The sequence below is a fragment of the Anabrus simplex genome, chromosome 5 (assembly GCF_040414725.1).
Source record: "Anabrus simplex isolate iqAnaSimp1 chromosome 5, ASM4041472v1, whole genome shotgun sequence".
Classification (NCBI taxonomy): Eukaryota; Metazoa; Arthropoda; class Insecta; order Orthoptera; family Tettigoniidae; genus Anabrus; species Anabrus simplex.
In genome coordinates this window covers 57581937-57599180 of record NC_090269.1, presented here as the reverse complement: position 1 = coordinate 57599180, position 17244 = coordinate 57581937, and the positions used below count along the sequence as shown (strand labels likewise).

Below are 17244 nucleotides of genomic sequence, written 5' to 3'. Positions count from 1 at the left end.
TTCCTACCTCAGCCATCCTGGAAGTGGTTTTCCGTGGTTTCCCACTTCTCCTCCAGGCGAATGCCGGGATGGTACCTCACTTAAGGCCACGGCCGCTTCCTTCCCTCTTCCTTGCCTATCCCTTCCAATCTTCCCATCCCTCCACAAGGCCCCTGTTCAGCATAGCAGGTGAGGCCGCCTGGGCGAGGTACTGGTCATACTCCCCAGTTGTATCCACGACCAAGAGTCTGAAGCTCCAGGACACTGCCCTTGAGGCGGTAGAGGTGGGATCCCTCGCTAAGTCCGAGGGAAAAACCGAACCTGGAGGGTAAACAGATGATGATGATGATGAAATGTAGTCCAGGTGGCATGGTATCTGGCATCTTAATCGTCAACCGCGATTGCAGTGGGTTCTCTAGAAACCATTTGTACTTACATACTACGATCCTAGAAATGGACGAACATTCGTTTTCATTGGTCAGCTTTGAAGGACGCCCTTTCCACGTCGTGGGCGTGAATTTATTCGTACCACTTCATCTACTATGCCTTTGCTGGCAGGACCTAGTGTTTACAGTGCACTATGTCTTCTGGTATAGGCTAGAGCAATTTTGTTACTTTCATAGATCTGTTTCTGTCTTATCCTTGGCTTGACAATATGAAAGTGACCGAGGTATGAGCGATGCTAGTAATGCCATTCCTTACGCAGCCAGTCCCTGCTATGAATGGTGTGAAAATGTTGCTCATAGGGGCGGTTGGTGTATGCATTTCAGTGGGCTTGGCAAACTGATATGTAATAGCAACTCTGGCTCGGTGAGGAAAGCAACGGGAAACTACATCACTCCTCATTTCCCTACGCCATCTATGACAGCTGATGGCAAAATTGCTGACGGACTGAACATACATACATACTTCATCTACTAGATGCGTTACAACGTGTTCAGTGTTACTACATTTTGTAAATGTAGGATGCATGTGACCTAAGAATCGGTGTCTTACTGTGTTACAGTATGTAATGTCCGATGGAAATTAGCAAGTAAAAGAAAGCGCGTCAACCCAGGATCGAACCCTCGACCTCCTGCCTGCTAACCCAGAACTCTCTCCACTGCGCCAACTGTACAGCACGACTAGTACGTGCTCACAGAGGTAGTTGCCCTACATGCGGTTACAGTGTTGCCAGATTGCCACTCTTCAACGAACTTTTTCTTCCGGATATACTCACAGGACGAAATTTGTGACAGACATATTTTTATTGCTGGCATGTGAGAAGTCACGCTGCGACCCCCGAGTGCGCGAATTTCGGTTCACCCTGTATAAACACTTTCAATGCTTTTCAAAAGGAACCTTACCTTTCTTCATCAGAAGGAAACAGAAAAAGGAAACACGACGCATCAATATTTGCTTTGTTGCTTTCTCTTAGCAGGATCGAACCTGCCAAGTTGGGATCAGAAGGCCAGCGGGTTCACCTTTGAGTGTCGATTGTATCTAATGCCTGATAATTTGTCGACGGAAGGTTTGGAGAGAGCGAAGTAACGCCAGACGAGCCGCATACATCGTCTCACAGGTCCATCAGGGACGAGGATCCGTCATGTTTGGAACAGTATTTTGTATGGACATCGGACGCCGCTCATCGCTGTTGAGGGCAATATTATAAGGGGACAACACTAGGACAGTAACCTCTGACCCATTTTTTAGCCCAGGGCCTCTCAAACGGTCAAAATCTCAAGCGTGCAAAGCGAGGCGCAAGAGCTCCATGCACTGTGCATCGGTTCCACTCGGCTCGGCTGGGACCAACGCTTCGTCTCTGGGCTACTCGGCTAAGCTTGGCTCAACTGGGCTCAGATTTGGAGCGCTACGGAGCAAGTGAGGAATAGGAAGACAGGGGGTGCGAGCGAGACAGGCATGGAGGACGAGAGAGACAGCGCTATTGCTCCAAATCGAGGAGTGGAGGTCTGCACTCTGGGCAACCAAGCGAAGTCGTCTTTTGCACCGTGCACAGTGCATGCACCCTGAGAGGCCTGGTTTAACCATACTGACAATATATTGGTGACAGATGCCTTCTGCAATACTCACTCGCACACTCTCCCGGGCGGCCCCAGTCACTCAGAGGAATACCTTTCGGTATCTCCTGACATAAATCCGGTTGAATGCTCCTATGACCGGCTGAAACCGGCGGTGCAAAGACTGTATAACCCACCTCTCATTCTGGACGACCTCCGAAGAGCTGCTGTCGAGGATGGCACGGGATCGAACAGAAACGCCTCGCCCACCCTGTGAACAGCACGCCACGCAGGGTCCGAGCGTGCTTCAATGCACAGTGCAGAGTAACACTATTCTGACATGTCGATTTTGATTACCATGTTTGAGAGTAGGATGCACTTAGCCACATATTCTGTTTTGTTCTTCGTATTCGTTGGTTTTCCTTCAACTTCGTCGTCTTATTCTTTACCGACACTGTGTATTTTCATCACATGCTTTCTCTTAGCCCACGAGAAGTCCGGCCCCACGGTGTAGGGGGAAACGCGCCCGCCTGTCACCCGGCGGCCTCGGGTTCGATTCCCGGCCGGGGCAGGGGTTTTTAATTGTAAATGATTAATATCCCTGGCCCTGGGACTGGGTGTTTGTGCCGTCCTTAACGTTCCCTTCCTCAGTTTCAACACTCTACACTTCCGCAATTCCAGTTACACGTAGATTCATATCATATGGTGCAAGTAGGGGCAAATGGTCTCTATAGGTGGACGCCCCGAAAAAAAAAAAGCCCACGATAAACTTAATTACACAGACAATCAGGTGGTGTAAAATTATTTTGTGGTTTGTATAACATTTCTTGGCTTTACCGCAGTGTGAGAAAAAAGCCTGTTCGGCTTATTAAAATCCTAAAAGCTTATATTCTGTTGGTGAAGGCTCTGAATTGTGAAGTGGATTCCTCAGGTGGTAGCGGTAGAAGAAAATAAGAATCGTCTCTCGTTAAGAATTCGAGTGTACTGAGAGATTACGATGTGTGTTCTGGCGCTCGACTCTAATGATCTAATTGAAGTTAGTATCTATTTTACGGATTAAACTGCGCTCACATGCTCGAAGTTCCTTGACTTTATCATAAAATTACGCAGTAGGGCGCACTTCTCTGTTTTTGCTCTTGCAGTGGTGGTTGCTTCACTTAACAACTAAAGACGTCTTTGTCAGAGAGATAGAGAGCGCAAATGTGATTTAAGCGATAATTACTTGATCCTCAGGAGTTGAAACAAAACCTTGGAAAAGCGGTCTTCAAGGTATTCGTTGAAACCGTACTTTCTTTCTCTTAGTTTAACATGGCAATAACATGTCGAATGTTCTCGGCAACGCGAGGAAAGAAAAGGGTTTGGAATGGGAAAGAAGCGAGCGTGCCCCGAGCAGAGAAATGCTCATCATGGTATTACATTCGAGATAAAACAAAGTTTTCAGGTGATTTTCTTCAATTTTTTCAGTATTTTATCATAGCATGTTCTTTCATAGTTTCATTACTCTAAATTAAAATGCTTCCAAGTAAATAAAAAATCATAAACTAACTGAAAATTCAAAAAAATTGACCTTTTAGGTAGACCCTACAATTTCTGAGAACATGTTTCAAAATATGGACTTTGAGATTTTCACATGTTTTTCTGTCAATGTTAATTGACTTTGGTAAGTCAATTTAACTTGATAACTGAAATATATTTCTGTTAAAAATAATTACCATCCATAAAAAAGTCTGCCAAGTTCCTAAAAATAGAAGTAATATCTTAGAATTTATTAAACCTAATTGCGTAATTTTACTTGCCAGCACTCATTATTACGTGTAAAATATAAAGTCCAAATTCCTGCTTTCTCTACTTAACAGTTCCAGAAAAACATGTACCTATGTTTAGAAAAATGTTGCATCGATAAAAAGTGCTTTAAAGATAAGACTTAGTATAACAACTTAAGTGCATTCTTGAAGAGCAGTCATCATTATCTGCTTCAGATGATTCGTCTAGCTTCCTTCTTTTATATATTATGGATTCTTTTAATGAGGCCTCGGCGGCACGATCTTGGTCGATTTGACACAAGACTATTGTGGTGTTATGACCTGGATCTATACCTAATGCCCTCAACATTTTAGAACTACCCACAGCACCCTCATTGAATGGGAGAGCAGCATCACACATACCAATAAGTATTGGGTACTATAATCAATAAAAACAGTTTTCGATAAGCGTTCCCCCACCCTATTATTGAAGCTTTCATATAAATTTTAAGTTTTCCCATGGAGACATTTTTTCAAGAGTTTCTCTTCACCGAGATCTCTGCAAGCAGCTCTCATAACTTCCATCACAGCGCTAGGAAGTGAATGTTTGTGCTGACAGCTAGTACCACCTGCTTATTTCTGAAAACCAAACCATGACTCGTCACCTTTTGGGAGCAGCAGATGTAGGAAGGAAGCGTGGCATGGGCTCAACTTACAGCGATGTGAAGTCCTTTTAAATATATTTTAAGGACTAAATGTACATAAAACATAATAAAAGTGCAGAAAACTTTGCAGAATTTAATGAAATAAGGAACAAACATATTTTTTGATCCTTCACACCTCTCAGCTCCCTAGTGGTCTGGTTTGAAAATGGGAAACCGGGGGAAATCATATTAGGGCTTCCGACGGTAGGACTTCAATCCGGGATACGCTGAATGCAAGCTCACTGCTACGTGATCCAAACAACACAGCCAACTCGCTCACCGGAAATGTTTGTAATATGAAATTTCAACTACTCATTTTTGATTCGTATGCCCAACACGGACTTCATTCACGGTTATTTCCATCATGACATGAAGGGATTATTTGTGCGATCAGTGTGGTACAAATATGTAACAGTTGTCTAGGAAACGGAAGACTTCAAATTCTTCTCCCGAAATCTATGTTTGCTTGAATGTTTCCCTGTGAAGATAGGACCTCTTGAAGAGAAGCATTCTTTTCGAGTAATTTGTTTCATAACATTTCTGTATGGTGGTGGTGGGGGTAATGTTATGTATTATCCGCACACTTTATCTTGGTGCATTTGTGTACGGGGGTGAGGAGTAAGGAGGGAGCTGTCTCGGTATCGATAGTGCTGCCTGGTGCTGCCAACTGAATGAAAATGAAATCTGAATTGAATTGAGAATATGATTGATCGATATGAAATTTCTAAACCGTTATCATCCTAAGCCAACAACTATGTCACATACACATTATATAACATTATAAAACATTTCTCGATGCGAATCTTGTTCCTAGCATGAATTCTATACTTTGGCTTTGTTGTGTAAACAAGAACCACGGCCGACTGGATACCTCGCTGCGCTCCTTATACCGGCCTTGACAATCGCTTGTGAAGCCCAGCATAAAGCTGTAATTGGAAAGTTTCACCATAATGCCGCTGGAGCGCTGGCCTACTACCCATTGACAGGATGCCGTATACCGCAAATTGCCGCATTTCCAGTTTTATTTTTTGGTTTTGCTGTCGTAAATGTTAGCAATGTATTGGCAATGAGGTGCTTGTTGGCTTGATAATGAAATCTGATAGTTATGCGCTAGTGAGTTTATTTTTTATTGCGTAGTGTGGTGATTATATTTTTTTAAATTGTGTTTACAAATCTTGGAATCTGAGACATTCTTGTGCACCTTTTCGTACTTCGAGCAGAAATTTTATGGAAACAAGAACAAAGTGATTTCTCGCTGTAACTTCGTCCTGAACAAGGATTTTAATTTATGTGCTAATTCGTTTTTTAATGGTGTGTTGATTTGCTTTTCTTTAACTGTGTTAGGAAATATTCGAATATATATTGCTGTGTGCCTTTTTTGTATTCCGAACAGGAAAAAAAAAGCAAAGGGACACTATCATTTTACGAATTCTCTGTAGACCAGGACAAAACTACGTCTTAGTTTTCCGTTTCTATGTCGGGTATTTACCTTCGTTCTTTCTTTCTCTTTTCTTACTCTGTTTACCCCTCCAGCGTTGGCTTTTCTCTCGGACTCAGTGAGGGATCCCACCTCTACCACCTCAAGGGTAGTATCGTGGAGCGTGAGACTGCGGGTCGGTGGATACAACTGGGAAGCATGACCAGTACCTCGCCCAGGCGGCCGCAACTTATATGCTGTACAGGGGCCTTGTGTCGGGGATGGGAAGATTGGAAGGCATATCCAAGGAAGAGGGAAGGCATCAGCCGTCGCCTTAAGTTAGTTACCATCCCGGCATTTGCTTGGAGGAGAAGTGGGAAACTATGGGAAACCACTTCGAGGATGTCTGAGGTGGGAATCGATACCACCCTCTACACAGTTGACCTCCCAAGGCTGAGTGGACCCCGTTCCAGCCTTCGTACCACTTTTGAAATTTCGTGGCAGGGCCAGGAATCGAACCCGGGCCTCCGTGAGTGGCCGCTAATCATTTTTACCCATGAATTTTCTTTCACAGAATAATCCTTTAGGCGGTGTCGTATTTGCCATATGACAGCAACACAACACATTTTTGTTCAAGATAATCTGAACTTTAACATTTAAACATTGACAAGTAAGAATCACTACTGCTATGACGGTAAGGCCAGCGTATGAAGTGTTGTTACCTGAGCAATGGGGCCGATGACCTAGATGTTAGGCCCCTTTAGACAACAAGCATCATCATCATCATCATCATCATCGAGCAGAGAACAGTTTACATTTTATTTACTCAAAATACTTTTCTCTCACTGAATTTTTATTTAAAATTCTTCTTCTTTCGCTATTTGTTTTACGTCGCACCGACACAGATAGGTCTTATGACGCCGGTGGAATAGGAAAGGGCTAGCAGTGGGAAGGCATCGGCCGTGGCCTTAATTGAGGTACAGCCTGATGTGAAAATGGGAAACCACGGAAAACCGTCTCCAGAGCTGTCGACAGTGGGGTTCGAACCCACTATCTCCCGGATGCAAGCTCACAGCTCCACGCCGCGCGGCCAACTTGTTCCACCCTACTGCGTTTCAAGTAAAATTTGTTTTCTGAATTTAGCATGGCCAGCTTGCCCGGTGTTTAATATTCTAGTGAAAGGTATGAATGAAATATAATCTGAAACTATATATATTGAAATTAACATTTAAACATGTTTGAGTCAAAATATTTATGTTCTGCATACAACGAATATGGAAAAAGTAAGACTCTTATGTTTTGTCCAGCCCCCTTCCTGAGAGCAGCGCTTGAAGAATTTTAAAACTCTAATTGAACAATGACTCTTAATCTCGATATTAACATCAGAAGACAAAAGCATTGTGGTAAGTTCTGCTATGTATCAAAATGCCATGATAATAAAAACGATTACTATTATTCCTCACAATTAAGGAACGTCAGTTGGACTACTCCATCCTCCGCAGTTTCATTTCACGACGTTGTTTTGGCACATATCAGTGAAAGTAGCCTTTAGGATTAATCATTTTAACAATATTAGTCAATGTAACATACTTTCCCTAAATTAAGATACATCGGCAATCAGAGTTAATATCAGAACGTCAGCTGGACTAAGTCATCTCCCCGCAGTTTCATTTCACGACATCATTTTGGCAAATATCAACGAAAGTAACCTTTAAGAATAATCATTTTAACAGTATTAACCCATGTAATATTCTCCATAGCTCTAAATTACGATAAATCGGCAACCAAAGTCAATATATTTTCCATAAAGAAGTATGCATTTCTACCGCAAATAGGTCGGCCGCCAGCGCCACGTGTCGAGTTGTGTAACTACTCCGATTACAGTACGTGGACCCGATTGTCAAGGCCGGTAAGGAGCTAGCTAGAGCGACGCATCAAGTCGGCCGTGACAAGAACAGTACTAGTACGTAAAGTGTACGCCAGATGTCGCACAACGATGCTTAAGCGATTCATAGTTTGTGTTTCAAAGGTTGCCAGTACGAACCTCGAAGATCGCCGAGGTCGACCGATTCAACACTAGAGTGTAAATGCACCAAGATAAAGTGTGCGGATAATACATCGGTTCGTAAGTCCTATAGCCTATCTTCCGAACACGTGGCAGTACTGTAAGGACAGCATATACGTTACAAAATGCTGTGCTGAATACCACTGCATTGACCGTGTGAGTAAAGTTAAGCAGAGGTCACGCGTGAAAAACTGCAGTTCTCAGTGGCATAGATGTATGTCAGTGTTATGTGGAGCCATGGTTACATTCTACTTGCTATGAAGAGATAATTAATGTTTCATCAAACCTTTCATTCCAACGTTCAGTTAAAAGGCTCCTAATTCCCGGCTTTCTCTTACCCAAAGGTCTTTCTCTATACTTATGCCAGCAATGTTTAATACTTTATCTATCAACAAGAACCTAGATATCCTCCAATCTTATCCTTCCTTCCGCCGTGATATTTCTCACATAAATTTTCCTTCTTGCTCTTTCCTGTATCTATTCTTGTTTTTATTTCCCTTGTATAATATTGTATATGTAAGTATTTAAAGTGTAGGATTGTACAGTTTTATTTGTGTATATTTGTGTCCTTTGTAAGTGTTCGTATATTTTTCATTTTAGATTAATAACAATTGTACATATTTCAAATCTTTGTACTTCAGTTTTATGCTGTTGTGATCCTAAATATATAAATAAATAAATAGACTCAATAGATTTCCACTCTATCTACACTATTAAAAGTACATCTAAGTGCTCATTATCACTGAGAGGTCCAAGCTGACCATGAATCGCCACTCCTCTAGCTTATGAGACACCCCCTTTTTACAGCGGTAAGCAACGGTCTCCTAATATAAACCTGTCTCAAGAACTCACCTGTTACTGAGAGGTCGACGTTGACCATAGATCTCCACTCCTCCAGTCTAGGAGATACCCTTCTGGTACAGCGGTAAGTACCGGCCTCCTGATAGAGCACCCGCTCCAGACTCAGCTCGGGTCCAACTCCCACAGGCTCCAAGGTACCTCCAGTACCCACTCTGCTCCAACAAGACACTCCCCCAGTGGCTGGACACTGGAGTTGGACAGCTCCTCCCAGCGCCACCTCTATTTGACGTCCAGTACTGCTCGCTTCTCCAGTGCCAGTGTCTACCGTAACCTCCTCCTCGTCTAAAATTTTAAAAATATGAAAAATCAATTTTATACACTACTTTACTATTCCACATACATTGAGAAATGAGAGTCTGAAAGGCCTCTCCAGCCAATGTTAAGTTAGCCAAGTTTATGTTCCTTTATCTTTGGAACCAATGACGATAAAACCTTGAAATTTTTACAGCTGAATTTTGCATTATATTACATATGTTTTCTGAAGCAGAATTAGAAACGAGATACAAAATAACCTAAGATATTACTTTTTTTAAGTGTAAAATTTTACACAAATTATTCGTAAACCCAAACCCCTATCTTCATGTCTATGCAAATATATACTATAATTATGCTTCAGTAGGGGTAGTAAGATACAATAAAGCAGCTTACAAAGTTTCATGAAGCTATCAAAAGTAGTTTTTTAGTTACAGGAACATTGAATGTAAAAAAATGTAGTTTTGAGAAAATCAAGTTTAAAATTTAAATTGGCAATAATTCACTCATATTTGTATGTGAAGAATCAAAATCACCCTGCAGCACAGACAGGATCCTCGCCCTTGTATCCCTCCTCCAAAAAAACATTTCCCTTTGGGCTGATCTTGCTTCTTTGGTGGTTAACTTCGCTGCACGATGTTCTTTGGCAATTCTTAATTTGTCTGAATGTTGCAGTCCCTTAACAGTATGACAACCAGGGTTGATGTAGAGATTCATTACCACTCTTATTCTTCCCATGTTCCCATCGTTAAATGTTAACACAGCATCATTGACTCCCCATTTCAAAGTTTGTAACTCCACAAATACGTTGTCGGGCACTCGAGTCCAGATAATATTGTTGGACTCATTACGATTCTGAGTATTGCGCCCATGTAGACACATTCTGGACTCTAGATGAGCTAGGTACATGTAGATTCGCTGTATGGCCTCCATTACAGCTTCAGGAATAGAATTCTTATGTTCAAAATACTCTACCCTATTGACAGGCGAAAACCACAGCCTTGTACGCGGAGTAGTTTCAAAGATATCCATATAAAAAGAATGTCCAAAATTAACTAGCCTAACAGATATGCAAGTAATGTTGTAACATTAAAAATTAAATACTTCTAAGGGTCTCGCAGAGATAAATTTTATACCATTATACTCAGGAAACACATTAAATTGTAGGGCATATTTTGCAAAATGTCAAAAATTTCACATTTTTGCCTTTCAAACTCCCCTAAACAAGAGATAATATTGAAATATGACTGCATTTCCTCCTTAACAGCAAGAATGTAATGATGGATAAACAAGAATATCTTGTGAATGTCAACAATAGTGTTGATTTTGACTGATGCTTTCACGGCCCGTATTAAGGAATATGATAATCTTTTTTTGCTTTATTCACGGCAAAAACAGAAAAATTTATGTCTAATTGTGATGATGTTATAAATGACAGAGCATCCTTTGCTGAGAGATCGTTGACCATAGAACTCTCTTCTCTAGCCTAGGAGATTCCCTCTTAGCACCGTTCTCCTGATAATAGCGTAACGCTACGAGGCACTTTGCCATATTAACTGAAAATGCTTGTTTATTACATTTCAATCGCTTCTTCATCGTCGTCTTCTTCTTCTTCATATTGTTCTTCTTCACCTACTTCTGCCTTATCAATCCTAGTTGACATCTGTAATCAACGTTAAAGCTCTTTGGAATAGTGAAAAATCTTCTCCAACATACTACCATAATACGAATATTTATTATTAACTTATTCCTATGGTAAATGGATGAAAGTGTATTTACGTATTTTATTTTAGTCACACCCTAATTTTCTAAGTTCATAACGGGCTGGAAGAAGGTCCGAGTTTAAAGATGAAGCACTGGTCCTCTTTCTCTTTAGCAGTATTTAATTATTTCTCTGGATAAACAACGTCCCTTGAAATTCAACTAACAGAATTTGTTAAAAGTTTATAAGAATATTTTAGCATTGCAGATTATTAAATTTCCTCCTTACGACTCAGTTCTTATCACAACTTGTTAAAATTTGATCAAAAGTTTCTCAATGTCAAGGAAAACTACAGGAATATTAATTTAGTCTTTACGGTTCAATTTGTCGTCAGAATTTTCTGAAATATGTTAAGGATATTCGATTTGCTAAACGGATTTTAATTGCTCCTTCTAATTCAATTTCTTAGCAAATTTTTTGAAATCTTATCTGCTTTGAAATTAATTCATTCATTATTTACTAGGAATTCAAATACTAACTGCACAAATGGACTACAATAGTGGGGGACGGATTGAAAGTACTGGTGGTGGTGGGGGTGGTGGTATGAGAATAGAATACTCCATCCCCCAGTTCCGGATCGCCTGGAACGGAGGAGAGCGTAATCATTTATTGCAATTCAAATTATTTTGATACATGCATACTTACGTTATAAATTTATCTACTACTACCTTAAAAATTTCACCTAATTACTATTTACACCCATCTCTAAATTGTTAGTTTTTAAATATTTACTTTATTCCTAGACATTAACAATGTTTTATAGTTTAGGACAACATCCATCTTGCCCTTGTTATTAATTAGTGCAAGTATATGTTTTGTTGCGATTCGGAACAGCCTTCTCCTTAACTTACAATAGAAATTGCGAATTAATTGAATGTCTGTACGGATGAATGAATGAATCACTGCATGCCTGGATGAGCTGCTCATGCATGTATGAATGAATAAATGATCGTCTCTCCCGGTCACGGATAGCCACCAACTGTGAGTGATTGGATGAACTGAATGAATGAATGAATGTTCTCAGCCTACATCTGTGGAGCCCCAGCACATAAGGAGAGAATTAATAAATAAATATATAAATAAATAATGAATAAATGACTCCGCTGAATGTGTAAGTTCTTCCCCAAGTCCCTGATAGCCACCAACTGGGGAGAGAGTCCTTCTTACTGGATGAATGACTCGGTGAATGGATGAATGAATGGATGCACCAATAAATGGACCAATAAATGAATGCCCTCAGCCTACATGTACAGAAATCCATCAGACCAGGTGTGATCATTCCAATGTGGATGTATGAATGAACTGAAGCCATGCTTGAAAAGAAAGATTCCCTCTCACAGCCGCGGATAAATGGTGGTGGTGATTATTGTTTAATGGGAGGCTGGCCTGGGTATGTGTAAGCAAAGTTGAACTCGTCACCGCTCTTCGCCTCCAACCTGAGAGCTGGTGAGGAGGGAGATCTGAATTTCCCTTCTGCATCTATTCTTAACTATTATCTTTCATGGGACTGCACTCCGGTATAGAATTTCCGCAAAACAACCTTAATTCATTTCGGATGTCAGTTCTGACCCAGGGACGATCTGCAGAATATCAAAGACTTGTTACAAAAACTGTGGCATGTCTTGTCTCAGGAAGGGGAACAGTAACCATATAACTCCTTTCCGAACAGAACTGACACACACGTCGAGATCCGAGACGTGCCACTAGGCCCAACATCACGCTCGTATTGTCAAATTTTTGTCCGTGACCGGACTGAGTAGCTCGGACGGTAGAATGCTGGCCTTCTGAGCACGTTAAATAACTCCTACGGGACAAAATTTCGGCACCTTGGCGTCTCCGAAAACCTTAAAAGTATTTAATGGGACGTAAAATCAATAGAAGTATCTGCTGTCCGTTTGATCTGACATTGCACTAATTTTTGTGCAGTCACATGACCTTAGAAACGTAGATGTTCATTTCATTTTCACAACTGTTTCCAAGTGCATAACTTTCGTGATTTGTGTACTTACTGTTTCATTCAGTGTGTTACTACTACTAATACTATAATGTTTTCATTCCTCCCCTGAAGGAGGAGGCGGGCCTCTTGGACGGTGACGCCGTGTCTCATGCCGCGAGATCTGCGACGGTGAAGGAGTTGCTCGGAGAAAGTGAGGGGTTGGCGCCCATGGCCTATAGTAGGAACTGTCCAGGCATTCGCCTTAGTGCAGGAGAATAGAAAACCACGGAAAACAATTCTCAGGGCAGTCGTGAGCTCCAGCCCTGTACCGTCTCACGAATGCACAGGCGTAGAGCCACGGTAAAGCCGTGGCCACTCCTCCTCTGCTCGGTTGGCGAGTCAGAGTGCAGAGCTGTTAGACCATGCATCAGCCGTGGCCACTTATGCGCCGAGGCTCACTTTCCATCTACCGACCTCAATGTGTTAGTTCAGTGCTTTCAAATGGGAATATCCTTTGTCCTGTCTGATACTATCTTTGAATGAATGTAGTATTTCTTTAAATTTCTTGATACTGGGCGAGGTGGCCGTGCGGTTAGGGGCACGCAGCTGTAAGCTTGCATCCGAGAGTTATTGGGTTCGAACCCCACTGTTACCAGTCCTTAAGATGGCTTTCTGTGGTTTCCCATCTTCAAACCAGGCTAATTCTGGGGCCATACCTTAATTAAGACCACGGCCGCTTCCTTCCCACTCCTAGGCCTTTCCTATTCCATCGTTACCATAAGACCTATCTGTGTCGCTGCAACGCAAAGCAAATTCTAAAACAAAACAAACAATTCTTGACCCGCTCAGCTTTAAACAGATGTAATCTATCCACAGATTATTCTTACACATGCTGAACTGCTAAGATATGGGGTGTGCTTAAATTGCATTCATGGCATGGTCAATTCAGTGTAATTTGGTGATGTTGCGACAGCACTTTCTCAATAAGTGAGCAAAGCACTCACTGCTGACTTTGATAGCGTGCGTCGTTATGGAACTGTTTTCGCATTCTGGAACTTTCCAATAAATGTAAAGAATTTTTCTATTCTATATTAGAATTCAACCTACCTCTGTAATGAAGCCTTAGGAACAATCTTTCTTATGCTGTTTCACCAATAACTATTATTCTCATTACTTTCATGTGAATAACATTGACAAACACGGCAATGCAGGTATTCAGAATGATACTGGCGACAGTCGCAACATAGAAATCGTCTGGGAAAAGCTCAAGATAAGTGACTTGAAAAGAATAGAAAAGGTTAAGATGATATTCATGAAACAAGTATTAGGAGTCGGGAAAACGTGCCATCACTACTCGTGTAAGTCCTCATGAAGGGGACTTAATTCATAGAGTACATCAGGCTACAGCATTGGTTACCATCCACAGGGTTCTATCCGGAAGTAATCAATACCAGAAAAAGGAAGAAAGAGGAGATAGGACTAGAGTTATACACCACTTTAGCCATGATGGATGGCAGCTAGGAAAAAGAGTGCAAGAGCCCAGGACACGTCACAACAGGAACAGCAATCCATGGGTTTCACCATAAAATATGCGAGAACAAGTGATTCCGTGAACCGAACGAAGAATGTCCTGCTGTGGACAGAGCTGTGGAAAATATCATAATATAATAATATGTGCATTATGTACATATGTACATTAATTCTCCACTTGAGCGCGCTTTTGTTGTTAATAAATAGGAATAATATCCATACTGTTCACCAACGCTTTCTATATACCTGGATAAATAAGAATAATCTTGTCTGTTATCTCGCTTCGTTATTCAAATATCACTGCTCGCCGCGATTATAACCACATTTCGTTATATTTGCTGTACCTTCTTATAAGGATGGTTTACTACAAGCCAGGGATGGCAAATCTTTACCGACTATCGTATCAATTAAGGTCTTGTGTATTAATTTTTACTCTCTAGTGTGGCATTTGTTATTTTCCTTTGAAATCATCATGATACCCTTCATTTAACTTCAATTAGGTATTCGATTTCATAACATATGATGAGGCCTATGCTATTCAACCTGATAATATCGGACATCATAAACGAACAGGGGACCGAAAGGGTCAAGCTAATAATGTACGCAGACGACATGGTGCTGAAATCCAGGGATCTCCAGACTGCATTCAATAACCTCAGAGCATGGGCGGATAAAATCTCGGTAACCATCAACAGTGTTACTACAAAAATTATGAAATTTAAAAGGGGAGGAAAACTGGCAACATATGACGTATTCCGTAACGGAAATGAACAACTGCAGATCGTGTCATCATTTAAATACCTGGGTATCACACTGCAGACCACAGGCTCAACCTTCACACTGCACGTAAAGGAAAAAGCAGTGGCAGCAACCAAAGCAATGTACGAGATCCCCAAGCCGCAGAACCTCTCAGTGAACACTGCAATGGCACTATTTATTTATTTATTTATTTATTTATTTGACTTTTTGAAAGTACACAGGCAGTAAGCCCAATACAGTACCTTCTTAACACAACAGTCAACAGTACTTATAATGCATACATGTAAGTAAAGATAAATACACAATAATAATGCTGAAGATAATAAAGACAAGGAAGAAGAATGAATGGAAAACACATACACAGAGACAATGACAATCCAGAGTACAACAATTATTATTTCTACACTATAAAAATACAAGAATTGCAACAAAGATATAAATAAAGTAGTAAGTGACTATATTAATAAATAAGTTAAAGAGCACCTATTATATAGAAAAGGAGTCTGAATTTATAAATTAGAAACACAGGCCTTTAAATGTATATTAATGACAGTGTGTGATTCTGAAAATAAATCTATTCCTGCAGCAAATGTGTTATAAAATCGTAGCATTTTAATAAATGGCGAGTTCAAGTGATGAGATGTTCTAGATCTTGGAACTTGAAATACTGTGTTCATGCGAGCTCCAGCTCGTGGAACATGAAAGGAGATAAAATTGAGCAGTCCTATGGAATTAAATTTATTTCTTACGATTTTGTTTAACGTTTTTAGAGAAATAATGATTATTCTGTTGCGCAACGACGTGAGGTTAAAGTTACTTCTTGAATACCGTGTTGATGTATCAAAAGGGCAAAATGTCTTATTTGTTTTATAATACAGATACCGCAAAAACTTGTTTTGAACAACTTCAATAGTATGTATTTGTTCGTTAGAACAAGGGTCCCAAATTACAGATGCATATTCTAATTTACTCCTAACAAGGCTAGTAAATAACTGAATAACAATCGATGATTGAGCAAATAATTTAGAACTCCTTATTATAAAACCGAGCATACGAGCTTAAGGTAGTTACATATGGGATACAATTAATATGGCACAAACTAACTATTGAAAACATGAAAAGAATAGAAAATATAACTGCCAGGTACTTGAAACGGATCCTTCAGACCTTAAAATTTACAGAGAATGGAATGGCATAAATAATGGCACACGAAACATTCTTTCTGGAAGACATCAAACAAGCATTCGGACTACCAGACACCGCCGCATCGACTGTCGTCCTTGTAAAAAGGAGACGGAAATCCCACCAGACACCTGAAGGTTTCTACGAAACAGAAGTAATGAAGAACAATGAAGGGAAGGGCTCAAACTACAAACTACGCCATGTATACACACGCTTCGTGTCCACGGACTCCACGGGAAAATATGCCCAACCACCAGATTCCACGCCTCAGACGAAGAATGTATCTGCAGTCTCTGCGGCATGATCTGTCCTAGGTACCACCTGATGAACTGTACTATAATTTCGAGTGCAGCCCTTGTAAGGCAGACCCTCCGATGGGGGTGGGCGGCATCTGCCGTGTGTAGGTAACTGCGTGCTATTGTGGTGGAGGATAGTGTTACGCGTGGTGTGTGAGTTGCAGGGATGTTGGGGACAGTACAAACACCCAGCCCCCGGGCTATTGGAATTAACCAATATAAGGTTAAAATCTCCGACCCGGCCGGGGATCGAACCCGGGACCTCTGAACCGAAGGCCAGTACGCTGACCATTAAGCCAACGAATCGGACATGAACTATACTAAACAAACGCAGCACATCAGCACACTTTCTAAGGACTGATAAAAACTAAGTGATGTACCAAAAGAAAAATAGTGACAAATTGTATCCTTAACACAGGGCCTCTCAAACGCCCAAACTCTCACGCGTGCAAATCGAGGCGCAGAGACTCAGTGCACTGTGCATCGGTCCGACTCGGCTCAACTCGGCTTGACTCGGATGGTGTAGTGCGCTGAGAGCGACGAAGCGTTCGATGACAGACGGCTTGTTTATCAGTGAAATGGATAAGTGCAAGACCACAACATAATAATGGAGCAACCTGTGTCGAAGGAAGCAAAGACTTCCGAACGTCCATTTCAATCGAACTGGGGACTTTCGTATTGTTTTTGTCAGTCGTGACGATAAATGCTTAATCCGCGGGACAGTAATTATGTGATAAGAAAATCAAAAAGATCTATTTTCCA

At 41.1% G+C, this 17244-nt stretch overlaps 1 protein-coding gene across 2 annotated transcripts in view; it reads right to left on the bottom strand.

Moving 5' to 3' along the window:
- LOC136874352 (CD166 antigen homolog) overlaps positions 1-17244 on the bottom strand; it is a 330865-nt gene that overhangs the window by 57783 nt on the left and 255838 nt on the right. For both annotated transcript variants that reach the window (XM_068227725.1, XM_068227724.1), the window contains exon 7: positions 8757-9047. In XM_068227725.1, coding sequence (XP_068083826.1) covers positions 8757-9047 — 291 coding nt within the window. The remainder of the gene's footprint in view (positions 1-8756; positions 9048-17244) is intronic.